Source organism: Myotis brandtii, unplaced genomic scaffold, assembly GCF_000412655.1.
Source record: "Myotis brandtii unplaced genomic scaffold, ASM41265v1 scaffold68, whole genome shotgun sequence".
NCBI classification, from domain to species: Eukaryota; Metazoa; Chordata; class Mammalia; order Chiroptera; family Vespertilionidae; genus Myotis; species Myotis brandtii.
The window spans coordinates 565688-586022 of NW_005370657.1; the positions used below are offsets into that span (position 1 = coordinate 565688).

Below are 20335 nucleotides of genomic sequence, written 5' to 3' on the forward strand. Positions count from 1 at the left end.
GCAGCTTCTCACTTGTAAGGTCCGCTCCTGGTGAACACCCACGAAGTCCAGAGCTTCGGTCAGGAAGTTGTAGCGCAGGGTTTTGAGGAGCCGTTCCATCAGAGACATGGACAGGCGATAGACCCCTGGCCAAGAGGGGGCATCGAGGGATTTCCGAGAGGTGCTAGGTGTCTAAGACACAAATGAAAGACAAAATCAGGACACGGTGCCAAGGAATCTGGCTGACAGGTACAGCAGGGCCTCAATGCAGCATAGATGCTAAGGCAGTCTGGTTGCTTAGAAAAGGAAACCTCTGGAATGGGCATGGTCACTGCCTGGTGACCAGCAGGACCAGAGAGAGCCTGAGGCCAGCAGTGACAAAGAAAGAGCACTAGGCAGAAATACAAGAATCCTGGGTTCTAGACTCGGGTCTGCCACTAACTAGCTGTGTGAGCTTCCCTTGCAGGCAGTGAGTGTGGGTGGGAGGATTCCGGTCCATCAGTACAGGAAGTACCTAAACAACTAGAGAGCCGCTTCTGGGGCCAGTGAAGGGGCTGCAGGTGTGCTCTTCCCCGGAAGTGCAGTCTGGGCAGTGGCTGCCAGGCCATTGGAACTCACCTGCACCGTGCCATTGGTGCTGAGCTGGTACACACTCAGGAGGGGCAAACAGATGCTCTGGGTGATGCCGGCTCCAGCCACTGCTGCGGCTCCCTGGGAGAGAATGACATGGAATGAGATGGGACCTGTCCCTGCAGCCAACCCCCCAGGGCGAGGGGAGCTCTCAGAGTAGGCCAGAGCTTCTGGGAGACAGAGAGAGTGCCAGAACCCACTCAGCACAAACAAGGAGGCTCCTCTGCCTCGTGCTTGCCGCCTACCTGCTGGGTGCGAGCCAGGGTGAGGAGCAGGTGCAACGCTGCCTCGGTGAAATGCAGGTTCTGCTTCATGCGAAGGCTCACCTCCAGGGTGGTAAAGAGGGTTGGCAGGATGGGGAGCCTGCGGGTCACCTGCAGCCATGAGTCACCATCCTCATCTACCTCACACAGCTCCTTGGCCAGGTGCAGGCCCAGGACACACACCTGCTAGGGCCCAGAGGTAAAGATGAGTAGAAGAGAAGGAAACAGTGCAGGGGAAGGAAGAGGAGGAGGAGGAGAGGACAGCCAGCCTGCACCTGATCATACACCTCTTAAGCAAGCTGGACTGGAACACAATTCGGAATTTCTACCAACCCTGCTCTGCTCCCACACCCACCTCTCGGAGACTCGCAACCCCACCCACACTAATAAGCTATCCCTAGACTGACAGAACTACCAATGACTTCTTCCCCCATCGCCCAAACTGCCATCACCTGTGTTGGTGCTACTTCCTGTCCTACATCTGCTCACTCCACCCAACTCTGGTAACATACAAAGTCAAAGTGACCTCCCCTTTCTGCACTATTGCAATCACCCCCTAAGTGGTCTTTCTTCCTCCTCTCTGGACCCTCCCAAAACAGTTCTTCTACCAGTGGCTTTTCAAACATTTTTAAAAAATATATTTTTATTGTTTTTATTGATTTTTTACAGAGAGGAAGAGAGAGGAATAGAGAGTTAGAAACATCAATGAGAGAGAAACACTGATCAGCTGCCTCTTGCACACCGCCCCCCGACTGGGAATGTGCCCACAACCAAGGTACATGCCCTTGACCTGAATCGAACCTGGAACCCTTGAGTCTGCAGGCCGATGCTCTATCCACTGAGCCAAACCAGTCAGGGCTCAAACATTTTTTTATGACTGCAGTAATAAATACCTTAAGACTGTGCCCCAGTATACACATACTTATATATTTCCATTGAATAGTATTCTGACCTTATATCCTGCAAAGCACGCTAATATTTTCTTTTATAGCATTAAAAAAAAAAAATGCTGGTCTTTACCAAATGAGCTCATTTCAAGACCCAGCAATAGGTCATGACCCACAGCTTAAAAAACAGTTTGCTACTGCATCCAGAGTGATCTTTCTAGAGTACAAATCTCATCACTTCTCACCCTTGCTTACAAGCCTGTTAAACTGGTTCTTATTCCACTGAGGACCCAGAATAAAAACCCTGCAACGCTTCCAGTCATCTAGCCCCCAACTCTGCAGGCCTTACCTCCTCTCTGCTCACAACAGCCTGCTTTAGGTCACTGCTGAAACTAGACTGGTGAGAACCACACACTGTGCATTCTCCCTGTATTGCTCCCCTGCTGGACCTGCCACATGGAATTCTAACACTTCTTTGCAGAGTCTGAAATTTGTTAACTTCCTCACCAGACTGAACTCTGTAAGTGCAGTGACTGTCTTGTTCACTAATCACGTGTAGGGCCTAGCAGTTCATATTTATCGGGTGCATGTGGAAAGGACAGACAGCTTCCCAGCACGCCCTCACCCCATCACGCTGGTCCTTGTGTCGGGGCCGAGAGCAGTCATCAGTCTCCATGCTGTCCTTGTCCTCCGTGGCGCTGCCTGATGCCAGACTGTGGCGGGTCTGGTCAAAGAGCGCGATCACCTCTTCTTGGAGGGTTTCACAGACGTTAAGCACTAGCTGCGAGTACTGGGGGATGTCACTGACTGCAAAGCGACAGGGAAGAACACGGTCACACTCACCATGCCACCTCTCACTGAACACCGAACTTTTCTTCCCAGGCAGGTAGCTGGGAATAGAGTATGGTGTAAGAGGGAGAGTTATCTGTCCCAGGAGAGGGGAGGAGAAACAGGTGGGGAAGAAAAATACTTTTCCCAAAGACCAGAGTTCCAAGACTGAAAATTCAAGCCCCACAGGAGGAACGTCTGGCTCTACGCCAGAGTGGCCTGGCTGCCAGCAGGGACAGGAGACCGCTACCGCCAGCACCTCTGCCCTCACCTCTCATCTCCTTCATCTGCAGCACAGTGATGAATGCTGAGAACACCTTGGCCTTGGTCTTCTCCATGAGCTGCCGGTCTGCCTGCAGCACTCCCTCCAGGATCTCTGTCAAGGGTGCAAGCATCTCATCCACAGGACCTAACTCTCTAGAAATAATATGGGTCGAGAGGGAGAGGAAAACACAGCTCACAGAAAGGCCACGACTGCCTTTGCTCCAACTCAGGATGCCCACTGGGCAGTCGGCTCTGTCAGTCCCGTTGCGTGATGGAAAGCTAGCCCATTTCATACCCATTTTCTCCCTTCAGGAAGGCAAAAGGTCAGTAAAGAGGATGGAGCAGGCCCCGATGAGGCAGCCCTGGCCGCAGGCCGCCTCTCCCATCAGCACTCACCTCTTCCACTGCCGCAGGAGGATAAGCAGCAGAGTGCACATCATGGAGCCGAGGCGGAGGCAGTTTACCGAGGCTGGGACCAGGAGCTGAGGTAAGACAGCAGACAATTAGAAGTCAGGCTTTCTGGGGGCTGGTCCAGCCAGAAGATTCCAGCTCCATCCACAGGGTACCTTTTGGATTCATGCTTTTCTTTCCTAGCAGTGAGCTACAGGGGCTGGGACACGGGGAGAGGCTAGGGGCTGGCCCAGCAGCAGCAGAGCTCTGCCTCCCCACCGCAGGCCTCCCAGGCCAAGTGAGCCCTTTGACCTGACCACTTGCGCGACTGCTGACTCGTGAGCTCCTATTTGACCTCAGAGACCTTGTCCCGGGGAGGAACGTGAAATCTCCCAGACACACTTACTAACGCTTTGGTCCCATCAAGCACATCAAGAAAGAGCTGGCGACGAACTGCAGAATCGGTCAGGTGCAGTATCTCTGCCTGCAAAGGACAGAAAAACATGTCAGTTGGGGAAAATTTCCCCGACTTTAGAAGCCAAGAAATGTGGGGTCCTCTGTCAGGCAATTGTCACTGAGAAGTCATTCTCTCCCTGAATGAAGTGGGGCTGGAGGCCCCTGCTGTTTCTCTGTCTACCCTTAGCTAAGGTCAGAATCAAGCCCAGCCTCACCCCCTCCTCCTGATGACATCCTTCCTTTGCTCAGACCCTATGGAGGCTGCCGGGTGCGCTGGAGACAAACTCCTCAACAAGGCTTGGGAGGCCCCATGGGACCTGCGCCAACTGCCTTTGCATCACACCCACTTGTGTTCACTCTGTTCCAGCCCCAGTGGCCTCCTTTCTCCTCTGTGAACATACACGCTCTTTCCCTCTTCTGGACCCTGGCGCTTGGGTCCATCTGCCTAGACTCCTCTCTTCCACAGGCTCTCCACCTGGAAGACTCCTTCGCACCTTCAGGCCTCAATCTGGTCATCACCTGACTATGCCTATCCTACTTTGGCTTCACTACCATAATCTCCTGAGTATTTCCTTCACAGTGAATCATCACAATCTGTAACTGTATTTCTTCATGAGTTTGTTGACAATTTGCCTCTCTCTCAGGACACTCTCCATGAGATCAAAGACTTTATCTGCCTTGTTCATTGCTGTAGCCCTGGTGCCTGGCACATGGGCAGGCATTCCACCAACATCCATTCAATGAATGAGTGAATCATCAATATCCTGGACTTAACCAGATAGGTTTCCTAGGAGGGGAAAAAGAATGGTGGGATTTTCCCAGATTAAAGAACTACTGCCTAGCGAGGGCCTAAAAGGCAGGTGACACAGGTTATTCCCAGGGGTAAATCAATTATTCCCCAAAGATGGCTGAGCTTCTGGTGTGTCTGCAGTCTCAGGGCTCCACAACCACTGTGCCACAGCAAAGGCCCAAGGTCATGGGCAGTGTGGCACTAAGTAAACAAGTCACAGATGTTAAGAGTATGCCTGAAACAAGGGGCACTTATCAAGCTGAAGCAATTAATGAAGTCAAGGAATTACCTGGGTTCCCCAGGAGGAACAGTTCAACATCCAGTCCTTACTACACAGCATGATGGTGTCAAGCCACAAAAAATACCAAGAAAAAATGCAACCTCTTCTCAAATGTTAACTCTCTCTCTAAAAACCAATTCTCAGTAGACACACTGTACAGAGACAATGCCTCTGTTCTTTTTCTAAGACCAGGAATGCAGTTTCTAGGACCAGTGAAAACAAACAGCTCTCGACAGAGGCTGCTGCTGCATCTGTTACAGCTACCTCACTAGTCAACAAATATTTATCTATTGTCCACAGGGCACACAGCACGAGACAATGCATGTGCATGGGAGGTAGATGAAGGGAACCCCAAGACCTATGCAAGGCTGCAAAGACAGCTACAGGAATCTTTATGAAATGATTGAAGGGATTTCAAATCACTTCTCTGCACTTTTCATAAGGGTTTCTTGTTGGACCTAATATCATCAAATACCCCATATTAGCCCCCATTTTTTTTACACAGAACCTGTTACATTTTAGCTCTCAGGGAAATACCCTGACTCATTCTTCATCCCAAGGGGCTGTTAACTACTAGGCACTCTGGCACATGGTTGCTGTGAAAACTCGCCCCAAGAGGTTCTTACGTGACTGGTGGCAATAATGAGAAGCATCCTCCAGGCGGAGACCAGCATCTGATACTCGACCAAGGAGGTACAGCTGCTGCCCTCCGTGTCGGCTGTGTGAACCGCCAAGGACTTGACATATCCTGACCAGTAGGCAAAGCGTTTCTCACTGGAAAATTTCTTGAGTGTATCTTTTAGTGACTGGTCTAGTGAGCCCCTAGAGTGTCAAGAAAACACAAAACCTACCATTAGGTTTTAGAAAGGAGATGGGAATGTGATGGGCACAGACCCTTGTTGAGGCAGAGAAAGCAACCTCACATGGGCTAAAGGCAGACGGCTCCGGATCCCTCCAATGTGTGGGGCTCATGCTTCTTGCTCAACATAATGGGTTAGGCTGAGGCCTTTTCCAGGATTCCTCCTCCATAAAATCCCGAGCTCATGGAGTCTGCTTCACAATAACTCTTTCTGATAATCATAAATGCCATCAATGGACTGGCCAGGGACATAGCTCAGTAGCCCTCCATAAATGGCCCCAAACAGTTCTCTCCTGACTCGGCTTGGACAGCCATGCACCCAGTGGTAGGCCACCGTGATCCCCCTCCCAAACCTTTAATTAAACTCTACAAGGGGAAAGGACTCACTTAACTACATAGTATATCTCCAAGCATATTATCTTCATGATTAGGGCACAGGTTTCCAGGATGCTGGGCTGTGGAGGGAAGAGCAGAGCAGACACCAATCACAGGCGATCCTCTTCCCTTTGTCTCCCACAAAGGAACCTATTCCCTATCGCATGTGAATGGGCATCTGACTTGCAAGAGCACAAGTGTCAGGTCCACAGTGTCTCCAAGTCAGTGGAGAAGACCACGGAGCCATCAACACCGAGCAGGGCATGCCACCTTCCTTCCCAACGCAAGACCTCAAAGGGAGAGGAAGCGAGCGCTTCTCTGAGAAGGAAGTTTCTACTGAAGAAAGCACGCTGGTTGTTTACTCAAGGGAGGTATCCCTTTCTACAGCTCAGTCTCCACAGCCCAGCCTTTCCTCCCAGGACCTCAGTCACTGTCCACCTTCACCACAGCTTACCTCAGATGTCTCTGAGGGAGGAGAGAGGGTTCCAAACAGTGGACTTGTTAAATTCTCCCAAAACTTGGGTCTAAAAAGAAAATACATGTTGTAAATCACACTTTCTCTCACACAGTCCTTCCCCCGCTCCCTTTCATGGTTACTTCCTGTTTTTCCCGTCTCAATTCTAATGTGTCTCACAGGTCACTTGCTCCTACAGAAATGTAAAGGTTTTCCTCTTCAGAAACACAACTGTGTATGACAGAGTTGACCAGTAAGAACTCTCAGGGTCCACTCCACTGTCCATTTCTGACAGCCCCACAAGGAAGAGAGCGAGGAGGGAAAGCAGGACACAGACTCCCATGTTTAGCCATGTTAAAGTTCCTTCCCTTTGTGCAAACGGGGCCCAAGACATACGGTGTGTCATTCAGTTCACTGCTCAAGCAAGGCACACTCATCTGAACATACTGTTTCTCAAGAACAATGGGTTTGGGGGTTGGCAGAAGGCGGGAACTCTACCGTTAACACATCTTTACCTCAGAGCAAACATGACGCCTGCTGGTGGCAGCGTTAAAAAGAATAGCTAAGAGTGACACTCCCATTCAGAGACCCGGGCACTGATCTGCTCAAAGATCCTTCCCAACAAATTGCTAAGATAGGAGCTACTGTTACCCCATCTCACAGGCAAGGACAAGAGCTCTGGAAGAGTCAGACCTACTTGGTCCTGAGAACCAGCATGGCACTGTCCCGCCGGTCCTGCCACAGGGCGTGCAGAAAGGCGATGGCTGCACGGTGCAGCAGGGGCGGGCACCAGTAGCGATCCTGCTGCTGGGAGTCAATCAGCTCCAGGACCGCATGGAGACAGCTCCACACCCCAAGGCTGAACTCCTACAAGAGGGGCAGGTGAGAGTTCAGGGCCACAGCCACTACCAGTAATTGCACACACAGAGCCCAGCACCCTCCTCCCAGCTTCACCCCAGGTGCAGGCTCACCTTGGAGCCATCACTGCCATCCTTCACCTCCAGATTCAGAAACAGTTCAATGAGGCCTGGCTGAGTCTCTACTGCAACCGTGAGGAATTCCAGGATCATGACTTTGATGCGCATGTCCTCAATCTTGCTCTGCAATCGTGTCAGGAAAGCGTCGCGAATGGCAGCCGCATCATTGCCCAAGCAGGCATACACTGACATTGGGGCCACCTGGTGGAGACCGGGACACAGGCTCAGAGCTCTACTTCCAGAAAAACCAACAGGCTCCTGCAGAAGGGTGCTGGAGAACTCTGAGAATATCCAGGCATATACAGCTCTGGGTTAAAAGAGACATCACCCCAAACTACAGCACAAGATGCCCATCCAGTCACAGGAAAAATAGTAGTCAACATACAAAGATGCACAACCTCTCTCATGATTAAATAAATACAAAGTAAAACATGAAATAATATTGATTTGCCCACCAGCAAGGAGTTTAAAAAAAACATGAAAGCATACGGCAGAGACACAAGACTTGGTGTTAGGAGTATAAACTGTTACAATTCTTTTTGGAGGACTATTTGGAAATGACTGAAAAATTTTAAATATTCACTGACATCTATCTAAGTTTTAGAAATTGTAAACAAAAGTTTACAGAGTTCTATGGATAATGTTTACTGCAGCACTGTTTATAGCAGTGAATGACAGAAACTAGCCCAAATGAATTAGGATGCAGCCACTCTATGGCATACCACACAAGCATGAGGGAGAAAGAAGTAGCTTCAAATGTGCCTGCATGGAAGACGGCAAGACATGGCGTTAAGTGGAGAAAGCTAGTTACAAAACAGGATGTGTAGGGGAACTCCACTTCTGAAAAGAGCAAAAGCACACACCCAACACACCCTTTACTACACAAGCACAGACAAAGCTGGGGCAGTGCATACCAACCTGCTCATAGGGGATCTGGAACGAGGGGTCAGAGGTACCTTAACTTTCTGTTACATTTATCTGTATCATTTAAATACATATTTAAAAATAAGAATATAAGACTGTTGTAATGAAACAAAAATACCCTCATAAAACACAATGTGTGTATGTGGCTACTTCACTTTAAAAGTCAGAGAAGTCCAAGTTAGCTGCTTCTCTTGGGAGAAGGCAAGAGTGGTCACCAACACAAAGTCAGTTTTCTGGGGCTTTGGTTGGTTAAGTGGGATCCTACCGTGGCCAGACGTTTCAGCAGCTGGATGGCCAGACGTGGCAAAGCTGGGTCATGTTTGTGGTAGATGTATTTGGCAAGAACAGCAATGAGGTTGTTCCCATGGGCACCTGAAGAAGCACAGGAAATATTTTAAACACCAACTGTGCCTGATTCAAGCTTTTAAGAGAGGGTGCTATTCATAAAGGCTCATTCATATGTGAGGGAATTTACTCTCAAGTACCTGAAGGGCCAGAGCGAATCCAGGTGGCCCTATCATTCTCTTTTTTTCAGTAGCTAAGGCAGGATTTGGGGACAAACAGCTCAATGCAATTTATTAAGAGTAAAAAGAAATACATTTTCAAGAAAATAGGTAGTCTTTGATCAAATAGGCTAGAAAAAGACATCGCACTGAAGCACTGCACTGACATGCAAAAATATTAATGCCAATATGATACAGGTAGAATAGGTCTGAGACATTATCCCAATACCTACTTGAAAATGAGCAAACTGGGTCCCAAAGAATTAAATGAGTATTTAAAGTCAAAGAGTAATAACAGTCAATATATAAACAGGAATTTCCAAGTTTTTCATTACAATCTTATAAGGCAGACATTTCTATTATCCCTATTTTATAGACAAGAAACCTAAGGCAGAGATGTTTAATAATGTGCCCAAGGTCACACAATAGTTTGGAGTCACAATTTGAACGAAGGCAGCCTGATTGAACATGCGTTCTAATTATTCTGCCATCAGGAGGAGGGAGAAATGAAATATGATCCAGTCCTCTTATTTCTAAGTCCAGGATGGGAGCTGGTGATCATTCCCAAATTTCAAGGAGTTAATCAGAAAATACTATTGACCCCTAAAAACACAGCCTAACAAGTATGTACTTATGGGCAGAAACATTGTAACTGGAAGAGAAATACATACCATGTTGGGTGAGAGCCTGTTCCAGAGGGGACACCACATTAGAAGGAGGTTTCAGCCGAATAACATTGTTGGTGATGGAGAATGCCAGTTTCACTGTCTTGATCAGCAGCTGGCCCTGCCCCTGGCCCTCTGCCCCATCACTAGGGTGCCAAATGGAAACCAAAGTTGATTCAGGCAACATGACTTCATTCACAACATATGTGCTCTCATGAATTAGATTCCAACCATACCAACCATAATCCCAGAGTTCAAATAGCTTCTGCTAGAGGCCCCAGGCCAAACTAGGAGACAGGAGGAGCAATCAACTCCCTCTGCTACGTGCCAGTCTATACAGCACCACTAGGTGATATACAGGCCATGTCCTAGGAGAAATAAGGTTATCTTTAAAAAGCTACTGCACGCCCTAACGGGTTTGGCTCAGTGGCTAGAGCGTCAGCTTGTGGACTGAAGGGTCCAGGGTTTGATTCCGGTCAATGGCACATGCCCAGGTTGAGGGCTCGATCCCCAGTAGGGAGTATGCAGGAGGCAGCCAGTCAATAATTCTCTCTCATCATTGACGTTTCTGTCTCTCTCTCCCTCTCCCTTCCTCTCTGAAATCAATAAAAGAATATATAAATAAAATAAAATAAAATAAAAAGCTACTGTGTGCTAACTTAAACTGGAGTTCTTAGAACATGCAGGCACAATAAAGGTAAATGGGGGAAGGTGGGGAGGGAGCCCTACCTGCGGGGCTGAGCAGCCATCACCATGTCGATGGTGTCCACGCCGATGCCCATGATATTGATAACTGTCTGTCCTGCTTCTGTGTAGGCCAGGCTACAGATGCAGAGGGACTGCAGGCTGGGAGTGTGGCTGGAAGACAGACACATTCTGAGTTACTAGGGAGCCACCAAGTCTATTACTGGAAGAAAAAGCAATTGTCCAAAACTAAACAACTGGACATCAGTGATACAGATGAGCTCTTGGCCAGACGAAGACACTCTGATCACTTTCTCTAAAAAGACTTGATCTTAAAGATCACCCTGCCGAGGCCGGTTTGGCTCAGTGGATAGAGCGTCGGCCTGCGGACTGAAAGGTCCCAGGTTCGATTCCGGTCAAGGGCATGTGCCTTGGTTGCGGGCATATCCCCAGTGGGAGATGTGCAGGAGGCAGCTGGTCGATGTTTCTAACTCTCTATCTCTCTCCCTTCCTCTCTGTGAAAAATCAATAAAATATATTTAAAAAAAAAAAAAAAAAAAAGATCACCCTGAGAATCAATCTAAATGTCTATCAATTACTGGATATGTTTACTGAAATGAATTATGATTAATTCACACATTGGAATGCCTAGAACCATTAAAACAAGGAAGAAACGTGGCATGGAAAAAAAGTTACAGAGCAGTCAGTATAAGCAGAGGAAGAAACCTAGAAGAATATACACTAGGTAACAGTCATCTCTGGAAAACAGGTTTGCGAAGGGCATTTTGCACTGATTGAATATTTTCCAATGAATATGCATAACTTCTGGAAAGATCATAAAAGTGATATGAGCAATGCGGGGAAAATGGGGCATATATAATACTTTCAACAATAAATATTTAAAAAGAAAAAAGTGATGTAAGTGTATATGTAACAATATCATTATGAACAATCTTGTTCCCAATTCATTTGTTCTCTCTCAACAGGAAGAGAGAGTGAACAGTCCAGTGAAAAACAAATCAGAACCTCAAGAGATGGTTCTGGGCTCAGCCTGTGAAGGCTGAGCCGGCTCTGCACAGCAGAAGCCCACGCTTCCCCTGGTGACTGGCCGCATCCAAGACCACCAAGCTCTAGCAATCACCCCTCATACCTGCTGTGGTCTGTCTCATGGCACAGGTTCAGTATCGCATGAATCAGCTCCAGGATCAGGCAACCTAGACTCCAGAAAAGACAGAGGAACGATGTGGCCTTGTGTGATGCCCCCTTCCCCCAAAAGAGAAAGATCTCCAGGGAGCCAAAAACTCCGCAGACCTTCCCTGCCCACACTTTCCTTACCAATCTGCTCTCTCACACCGTGGGAGTTGTAGCGCCACTTGTGGTAGCTGGGAAGCATCTCCTTCAGCACAAACATGATGCAGGGCACCAGTCCTTGGCTCTGGGTACTCCCAAGCTGTCCCTACAATACACCTTAGTGAGAAGGCTTATGCTATTTAAGGAAAGTAACTTAATTAACGGAGATTTAACTTCAAAACCATAGGTCCAAAGGAAATCTGGGTAAACCTGAGTCATTAGTGGGGGAAAAAAATCAGAACATTCTAGTGTAACGAGTCCAAGCTGTATGATTCTCCAGAATAGAGAAAAGGACTAAAAAGACGATGTGACTCTGTCACAAGAGGCCCCTGCATGAAGGAGAGAGACAAAGGCTCAATCTGGTCAGAAAGGAGGAACCTTCAACATAAAGGCTATGGAACTGTCCATAATGGAGATGCTCATCTCATTGTGGTTATCACCAGCCATCCCCCCAACCCCTATCTCACTCCATCACTGGAATACCAGAAAGGAGATCTGATAATAATCTTTGTCCTAATATTACTTGTTAACATCAGCTACCTTATTTTTAAAATGGGGATTTGGGGGACATCTCTAATACTTTCAACAATAAAGATTAAAAACATATAAATAGAAAATGAGTTAAAATGGGGATTCTTTATATATAACATCTATATTTACACCCCTATCTTAATCTATAAAGGACTGTAACTATCTTTTGAAGCATTCACTGATTGATTCCGACAGGCAGGAAGTGTGCCAAGTGCTTTTCACATACGGCCCTCTCAACAACTCCATGAGGTGGAGACCACTGATCATTCCTATTTTACAGAAATGGAGAAATTCTATACTTGCCCCAGGTTATGCAGCCAGTAAGTGGTCAACCTAAAATGTAAACCTAACTCTCTCTGACTCCAAAATCCATGCTATACCAGTATTTTTCCAACTGAGTTGTCATCCATTAGTGCAGCATTTTCAGCCTTTTTCATTTCATGGCGCACACAAATTACTAAAATTCTGCAGCATATCAAAAAATATATTTTTTTGCCATTCTGACAAAAAAACTAAATGAAAAAAAAAGAAACATCAGAACACTGTAGTGCAATGAGTCCAATATAATTTTGATTGATTCATACTGGATGGCTACTGTTGTGTTGGCTATTGTCATTCACTTGACAATCTAAGGGAAAAGAGGTCAGTGCCCCCAACTAAATAGATATTACATGTTTTAAAATTCTTGCGGCCCACCGGTGTGTCGTACGTAGCACACCAGTTGAAAACCACTGCATTAGTGGATTGTGAGATCACCGTCTTAGAAAATATCAAAGTGAATCTTGTGTAGTAAGAGTAGTGTCATATTGTGAGCGTGGCTGGTGTGACTGAGCATCAACCTATGAACCAAGAGGTCGAGGTTCAATTCCCGGTCAGGGCATATGCCTAGGTTGTGGGCTTGATCCCTAGTGGGGGACGTGCAGGAGGCAGCCGATCAGTGATTTTCTCTCTCATCATTGATGTTTCTGTCTCTCTCTCCTTCTTTCCTTCCTCTCTGAAATAATAAAAAGATATTAAAAAATAAAGAGTAGTGTCATATTGTGAAACTTGTTTTAGGAGTATATATATACACACATGGATTTACTGGAACGTGATATAAAATATACATAGTACCTTGGGCTACAGTCAAAATAGCTTGACACTCAGTGTATTACACCAAACTGCTTTGAGGATTAAATAATTTAGATAAAGCACCTACTATAGAATCTGGCACACAGTAAATACTCAGTACACACAAACTACTATCACCATAACTTCAAGCCAACTGTTCTGCCTGCAGACAAGTAGCAGGGGCAGGGAAATTATTCCAGATGATTCTATCTGACCAGATTTTACCTTGACAAGAGTGGTGATCAACCGGAGAAAGGCAATAGTGACCCCATACTCGCCCTGGGGCTGTTCACTATTCATCAAGAGGTTTCCGTACCCTCCAGCACTCATCCCCTCCGCACTGGCGAAAGACAGAGAGGCAGAGGGGAATAATGACGGGGAGATTTCAAGATTGCAAGACACTGTAATCACAAAACATTCTTATTATTGTTATATAGCTCGGGCGTAAAATAGGAAAGCTTCGCAAGGAATTAATCACGTTTGGCAATTTTATACCCAGGATAAACATTCAGAGCATGTTTTATTGATATACAACGTTAAGAGGTTTAGTGAAAAATCAAATAAGCATCAGGAAAACATGATTGTCTTATAAGCAAGAGAGAGCAAGGAGAGAATGCTCAGGTAGTAAGATGGATCTCTGCGTTAATAACTGGTCTATAGGAGAGCTGGAATATCCACGAAACAAGGAAAAGTACAGAATGATTTTGGCTTAAGAAAGGGAAGCCAAGCCTCTTGATCCGGATACCCCTGGATTCTCTAGGCTGTAAAGTTAATTCCCATGAACTAAGGTGGCTGCTGCTGAATGAGAAATATCTCTCTCTGGCTTTAAAGACTGCAGGACCATCAGTGCTGCCTCAGAGAAGAGGAGCCTCTGGCCCCAAGGCCCAGTGTCTCCGATGCCTTGTCCTTATTCATCCCTCCTATTTCCAGAGGGCTGAATAGCCAAGGAGCAAATAGGCACAGAGAAGCTTCTTTAAAACTAATGAAGCTAGCCTGAACCTGGTATGTCCGTGGTGCTCACAGGGAATATACTCTGCCCACCGTAAGACCTGGCTCACCTAATCATCTGACTCATGTTGGAGACCTGGTGGGCCATGAATGGTAAAAAGCCTGTGTGACGAAGATCAGTCCAGACCTGAGAAGGAAAAAGAAGAGTCCATGTCCCTGTGTTCTCAGGTACCAAGTGCAACATTTTGGGATTGCTCTGAAGACTCAGTATCATACCTTTGCGGGGTTCCGGGCAGCCAAAACGGTCAAACAATTGACACAAGAAGCAATGACATCCACAGGGGGGGAGATCACTGTTGTTAACCTGGTTGGAGAACGGTACACTATACTCAGTAAAATGAGTAATACATCCTGCTCCATCACAAATATTTTCCAGTTCTCTCTTCCCAAGTCACTCTTCTCAGAAAGGATGATGAAAGGAAACAGCACTCAGCTGGGAACAGTTATCACACCAGAGCTTCCCACAGACAAACGTGTGTGGACTTGAACCCCACGAGTGTGAGCAGACACTCACCGCTGCAGCAGCATGTAGATGCGGGAGGTGATGGGCAGGAGACAGTCTGCTATCGAAAGATCTGTACTGATGACCTTATGGACCAGATCAATGATGGGTTTGACCCGCTGACAGTGCTGAATCACATCTGAGGAAAAAGGAAGCCTGTGACCTTACGGAAAACAATTCCTTTAAGATCACGGAATAATCTCTGAGACCCAGGTAACAAATTACACTAATCATAACCTGGATGATTCTGAATTTGGTTTTGAAATTCTCTGACTATCCTCCAAATCCTCTAGGCATGTCCATTTTTCTTCCCTATAACAGTGTCTCCCACCTCACCTGCAGTGGAAACAACATGAAGCAGCATTTCAATCTCACAGGTAAAGAGGGTCCAGCTGCTATACGAGTACTCCCAGCGTACCAGGTAAGCCCTATCGTCCAGCATTACTTGGCCCACGGTGCCTTGAGGTATGCGAAGGTTGGTCTGACCCCCTAAGGAAGGAAGAGAAATTAGTCTAATACCTGAGGACACAACAGGAAGAGGTACCTCCTATATCAGACACCAATGTTTAATCACATAGGCTCTCTTCCTAGTATCTAACATTGCTACACATTTTTCCATTAAAAAGAAAAAAGCCTCTTTTCATTTGGGGAAGTGAGTCTTTCCATGCGCCTAAAAACAGCGGAGTGCACAGAGTGGTATTACATTCACATGACTGTGGGAGACCACCTTATGGCACTGTAGGTCATTGGCTAAGTTGGTGGTGGTGCCAGGGTTAGAAGAGCAAGGCTGTTCCTTCTATATTTTGCTCCTTTGAGCACCTGGAATACACATAAGCTTACAAGTTTTAACTGATCACTCTTACGTACTACACTGCCAGTAGGAAAATAAATCGGTACCTTTTCTTACAATTTGGCACTATGTATTCAAAACTTTTAAATTATTTTTTAAACTGTGGTAAAATATATATAACATAAAATTTACCGTTTTAACCATTTGAAGTGAATAGTCCAGTGGCATTAAGTACATTCACACTGTTGTGCAACCATCACCACCATTCATCTCCAGAACTTTTTTCATCTTGCAAAACTGAAACTGTCCCCATTAACTGATAATTCCCTATCCCCCCATCCCTCAACCCATCACCCACCATTCTATTTTCTGTCTGAATGAATTTCACTACTCTAAGTATCTCATATGAGTTGAATCATATATTTGCCCTTTTGTGACTGTCTTATTCAGTTTGCATGTCTTCTAGGCTCACCCATGTTACAGCATGTGTCAATTCCCTTCCTTTTTAAGGCTGAATAATATTCCAGTGTGTGTGTGTGTGTGTGTGTGTACATACACACATATACATATGTATACACACACACACAGATACACAATTTGTTTATCCATTTCATATGTTGGTGGACTTAAATTTTTATTGTGTATACCCTATTATCCAACAATCCCAAGGTATTCTATGTACTAAAAATAAAAGCACCAGTTTATTAAGATTTATGTACCAAATGCAGCATTGTTTTTGGTGGCAAAAACCTGACACAATCTAAATGTCCTTTAGGAGAAAAATTAAAAGTTATGGAACATTAAGAATAATTATGTAGTTACTAAAAAAAAGTCAGGCCCTAACTGGTTTGGCTCAGCGGGCATGTACCTTGGTTGTGGGCACATCCCCAGTGGGGGACGTGCAAGAGGCAGCTGAATCGATGTTTCTCTCTCATCGATGTTTCTAACTCTGTATCCCTCTCCCTTCCTCTCTGTAAAAAATCAATAAAATATATTTTTAAAAAAAAAAGTCAGATCCATCTGTAATAAGATCAGCTTGTAGAATGAATTTGTGAGTATACAGAAACATGTAAACTCTTAACATTGATTCTCTAATGGAGGAAGTTCTGGAGAGAGAGAAACTTTTAAAAATGTATCTCTGCATTTTTTACCTTGTTACAATGAACATGCATTATGATTTTTTTTAAAAATATATTTTATTGATTTTTTTACAGAAAGGAAGGGAGAGAGAGAGAGTTAGAAACATCGATGAGAGAGAAACATCGATCAGCTGCCTCCTGCACACTCCCGCTGGGGATGTGCCCGCAACCAAGGTACATGCCCTTGACCGGAATCGAACCTGGGACCTTTCAGTCCGCAGGCCGACGCTCTATCCACTGAGCCAAACCGGTCACGGCAATACATTATGATTTTTTTATGCATGGTTTTTTAATGCATGTTGCAGTCAAGGTGCATTTCTCTCTCTCTCCCCTCCTCCCCTTCTCCCCTTTCTCTCTATAAAAATTAGTAAATTAAAAAAAAAAAAAAAAGAGGAAAGAAAAAGAGGTTACTAAACCAAGGTGTCTCTATCTTACCAAGTGGGTAAAGGAGTTTGGGTGTTTGCCTCCGCCAGAGAGTTCCATCTTCATGGGAGATCACATCATGGGGCTTATGCTTATAAAGCTCATTGTAGAAAGACATTTTATCCAAGAAACTATATACCTGCCAACATGCAGGAAAAAAAACAAACAAACAGCCACACATTTAGCTAGGGCATATGTAAGGGGTTCCACATCTGCCCTTCTGCTCTTCCAGCCAGACTGTGTACGTGTAGACTCTCAAACTTCTTACAAACCCACTATAACTCTCCTGGAACTGCCTCTGCACTCCTTGCCAAATCTTCACCATTCTTTCATCTTCAACTCAAGGTCCCTTCCCCCCTCCCTCCTCCACAGATAGTTGCCTCACCTGAGCAGTATGGTCTGTACTACTCAAATGACATTTACTATACATCACCTGGCTTTATTAGCTATTTATTTCTTATTCTACTCTTCTCTTCCAATTGATATTAAGGAACTTTATATTTGTCTTATTCCTACAGTACCTACTGTAAGGTACTTAATGAAAACATTTATGTTTAATTTTATAGAACTGAGGCACTATCTTAGGTATTTTCATTCAACTTCAGACTAATACTTGCCATGGCAATGGGATTTCGATGTGGAAAGCAGAAAGGATTCCCAAAAACCATCTCCCACTCTCTTTAGGCATCTAACTGAACAGCCTACCTTTTTGGCAGTAGACTTCCCTGATACGAGGGCCCGTAGCAATTGTAGGAGTGGGGAGAGGAGATGGGGAAACATTCCACATACACTGTCCAGAATGATCCCAAGACCAGAGGTTGGCTCCTATGGTGAAAGGGGAGAAATCACTGAACTTAACATTATCTACAAATTACCCTCTCTCTCTAGTAATTTAAAACTTCCATATTTCCACTAAAAAAGGCTCTCAACAATTGACTCGGAGACTACTACTGCCTCCAGTGACCTCTTCCGGCAATCTTCTCTTGAGAAAGACAACATTGTTCACCTTTGCATGACATGTTTCCACTAAAGTGAAAAACGCCCAACTATTTGTCAGCATTTAGCCACCATATACATGCAACAGAGCCTCAATATAAATATTATTTCTCCCAGGAACACTGATTCTGTAAGACTTAAATGGCATATCAGGAAAAAAAGAACAAAATATACAAGGAGACTAGTCAGGCCAAAAAATAAGTACAAATTTATTCATCAGCTGGACCTTGAGACTTGAGGCTGTTGCCAATGCTAAGACCAAGTACTGGTACCCAGCATGTGTGGCTCAGTGGTTGAGTGTTGACCTATGAATCAGGAGGTCACAGTTTGAGTTCCGGTCAGGGCACATGCCCAGGTTCCAGGATCGATCCCCAGTAAGGGATGTGCAGGCAATCGATGTTTTGCTCACATCAATGTTTCTCTCTCTCTCTTCCCCCCTCTCTCTAAAAATCAATAAAATACCTTTAAAAAAGAAAAAAGATTACAGCAATGAGAGCATTTGAGATCTTGTTCCTTGGCATGTCTTCAGTTTGACTCAAATAAACTCATAATAATTCTCCAAAAAAAGTTACAGCAATACTGGTGCTTGCGACTCCCAATGTGAAAAAAGACTTAGTAGGTAGGATAGACAGCACACTGGTTAATAATGTAGACCACAGACTCAGTCAGACAGAACTTGATCCCGATCCTGGATGTCTAACTGGTTGACCTTGGACAAGTCACCTCACATCCCTGAGCATCACCTTTCCTCATATGCAAAAAGGAGATAATACTGTTTACTTCATAGGTTTTTGTAAAGATTAAGTAAGAAAATGGACACAAATGCTTAGTCTAACACCTTTCCCAAAGTGCTTAATAAATTCTTTTGTTACAGAGAGTATCATAGCATGACTCCCAATGACATACTTACTGTTCCCCAGAATAGTTCTGGAAGAGAAGGGTCTGCCAAGACTTCACATGCTGTGTCAATTATATCCTGTTGGGATAAGGGAGAGAAAATGGCTTGTTTTCCCTAGGTGAACCAGTCTATCTTTTTTTATTTTTACTATATTCTGTTGAAATAAAAATACCAATGAGCCCGACTGGCATGGCTCAGTGGTTGAGCATCAACTATAAACCAGGAGTTTACGGTTCAATTCCCGGTCAGGGCACATGTCTGGGTTGTGGGCTTGATCCCAAGTGGGGGACGTGCAGGAGGCAGCCGATCAATGATTCTCTCTCATCATTGATGTTTCTGTCTCTCTCTCCCTTCCTCTCTGAAATCAATAAAAACATATTTTAGTCCTAGCCAGTTTTGCTCAGTGGACAGATCATCACCTGTGGACCAAAGGGTCCCAGGTTCAATTCCGGTCAAGGGCATGTACCTAGATTGCAGGCTCCTCCCTGGCCTAGGCCCTGGTCAGGGCCCCTGCAGGAGGCAACCAATCAATGTGTTTCTCCCAGCCCTGATCAGTTTGGATCAGTGGATAGAGAGTCGGCCTGCGGACTGAAGGGTCTAGGGTTTGGTTTGATTCCAGTCAGGGGCATGTACCTTGGCTGGGGGCACATCCCTAGTAGGGGGTGTGCAGGAGGCAGCTGATAGATGTTTCTCATTGATGTTTCTAACTCTCTATCCCTCTCCCTTCCTCTCTGTAAAAAATCAATAAAATATATTTTTTTAAAAATCAATGTGTTTCTCTCACATTAATATTTCTGTCTTTCCCTCTCTCTTCCATTCTAAAATCAATGGAAAAATATCCTCAGGTTAGGACTTAAATATCTACACTAATAAAAAATAAACGTGCAAATTGATCATACCTTCGCTACGCCTTAAGCCACGCTCACCAACCAATCAGAGCGACTATATGCAAATTAACCCAACCAGGATGGCGGCCGGCAGCCACAGAGCTGGAGCAACCAGGAGGCTTGGTTGCCCCAATGATGGAAGAAGCCAAGCTTCCCAATTGCCACGGCTGGCTCTGAGCTCCACTCAAAGCAACAAAGTTTCAATTATAGAAGTTAAACAAACCTCAGATACCTGCTTTCAGCTGGCCATGGCCACGGAGCTGGAGCAAGCAGGAGGCTTCCCTCCCTCCCGCCTGCCCTGGCCGGCTCTGAGCTCCTCTCAAGGCTACAAAGTTTCAATTATAGTAGGTAAATAAATCCCAGAATAAAAAAGAAAAAAAGAAAAAAAGGAGAGGCTGGGAGCTTCCGTCGCCGGGAGGCTTGGCCAGCCTGAAAACGGCCCTCAGCCCCTCACCCAGACTGGCCAGGCACCCCAGTGGGGACCCCCCACCCT

General features: G+C 45.6%; 2 protein-coding genes across 2 annotated transcripts in view; one reads left to right on the forward strand and one right to left on the reverse strand.

The window, feature by feature from the left end:
* The window catches only part of ZDHHC12 (zinc finger, DHHC-type containing 12), a 590635-nt gene that overhangs the window by 388367 nt on the left and 181933 nt on the right, over positions 1 to 20335 (forward strand). The window lies entirely within an intron of this gene.
* NUP188 (nucleoporin 188kDa) overlaps positions 1 to 20335 on the reverse strand; it is a 41198-nt gene that overhangs the window by 3129 nt on the left and 17734 nt on the right. The window contains exons 13-37 of the mRNA XM_014529297.1: positions 18968 to 19033; positions 17767 to 17886; positions 17074 to 17200; positions 15046 to 15198; positions 14722 to 14848; positions 14424 to 14511; positions 14258 to 14334; positions 13425 to 13539; positions 11544 to 11664; positions 11359 to 11422; positions 10254 to 10382; positions 9531 to 9670; positions 8622 to 8728; positions 7427 to 7633; positions 7153 to 7322; positions 6456 to 6525; positions 6014 to 6081; positions 5394 to 5589; positions 3648 to 3725; positions 3248 to 3333; positions 2859 to 3004; positions 2385 to 2566; positions 855 to 1055; positions 598 to 690; positions 13 to 171 (exon numbers count right to left, since the gene is read on the reverse strand). Of these exons, the coding sequence (XP_014384783.1) occupies positions 13 to 171; positions 598 to 690; positions 855 to 1055; positions 2385 to 2566; positions 2859 to 3004; positions 3248 to 3333; positions 3648 to 3725; positions 5394 to 5589; positions 6014 to 6081; positions 6456 to 6525; positions 7153 to 7322; positions 7427 to 7633; positions 8622 to 8728; positions 9531 to 9670; positions 10254 to 10382; positions 11359 to 11422; positions 11544 to 11664; positions 13425 to 13539; positions 14258 to 14334; positions 14424 to 14511; positions 14722 to 14848; positions 15046 to 15198; positions 17074 to 17200; positions 17767 to 17886; positions 18968 to 19033 (3090 nt within the window). The remainder of the gene's footprint in view (positions 1 to 12; positions 172 to 597; positions 691 to 854; positions 1056 to 2384; positions 2567 to 2858; positions 3005 to 3247; positions 3334 to 3647; positions 3726 to 5393; positions 5590 to 6013; positions 6082 to 6455; positions 6526 to 7152; positions 7323 to 7426; positions 7634 to 8621; positions 8729 to 9530; positions 9671 to 10253; positions 10383 to 11358; positions 11423 to 11543; positions 11665 to 13424; positions 13540 to 14257; positions 14335 to 14423; positions 14512 to 14721; positions 14849 to 15045; positions 15199 to 17073; positions 17201 to 17766; positions 17887 to 18967; positions 19034 to 20335) is intronic.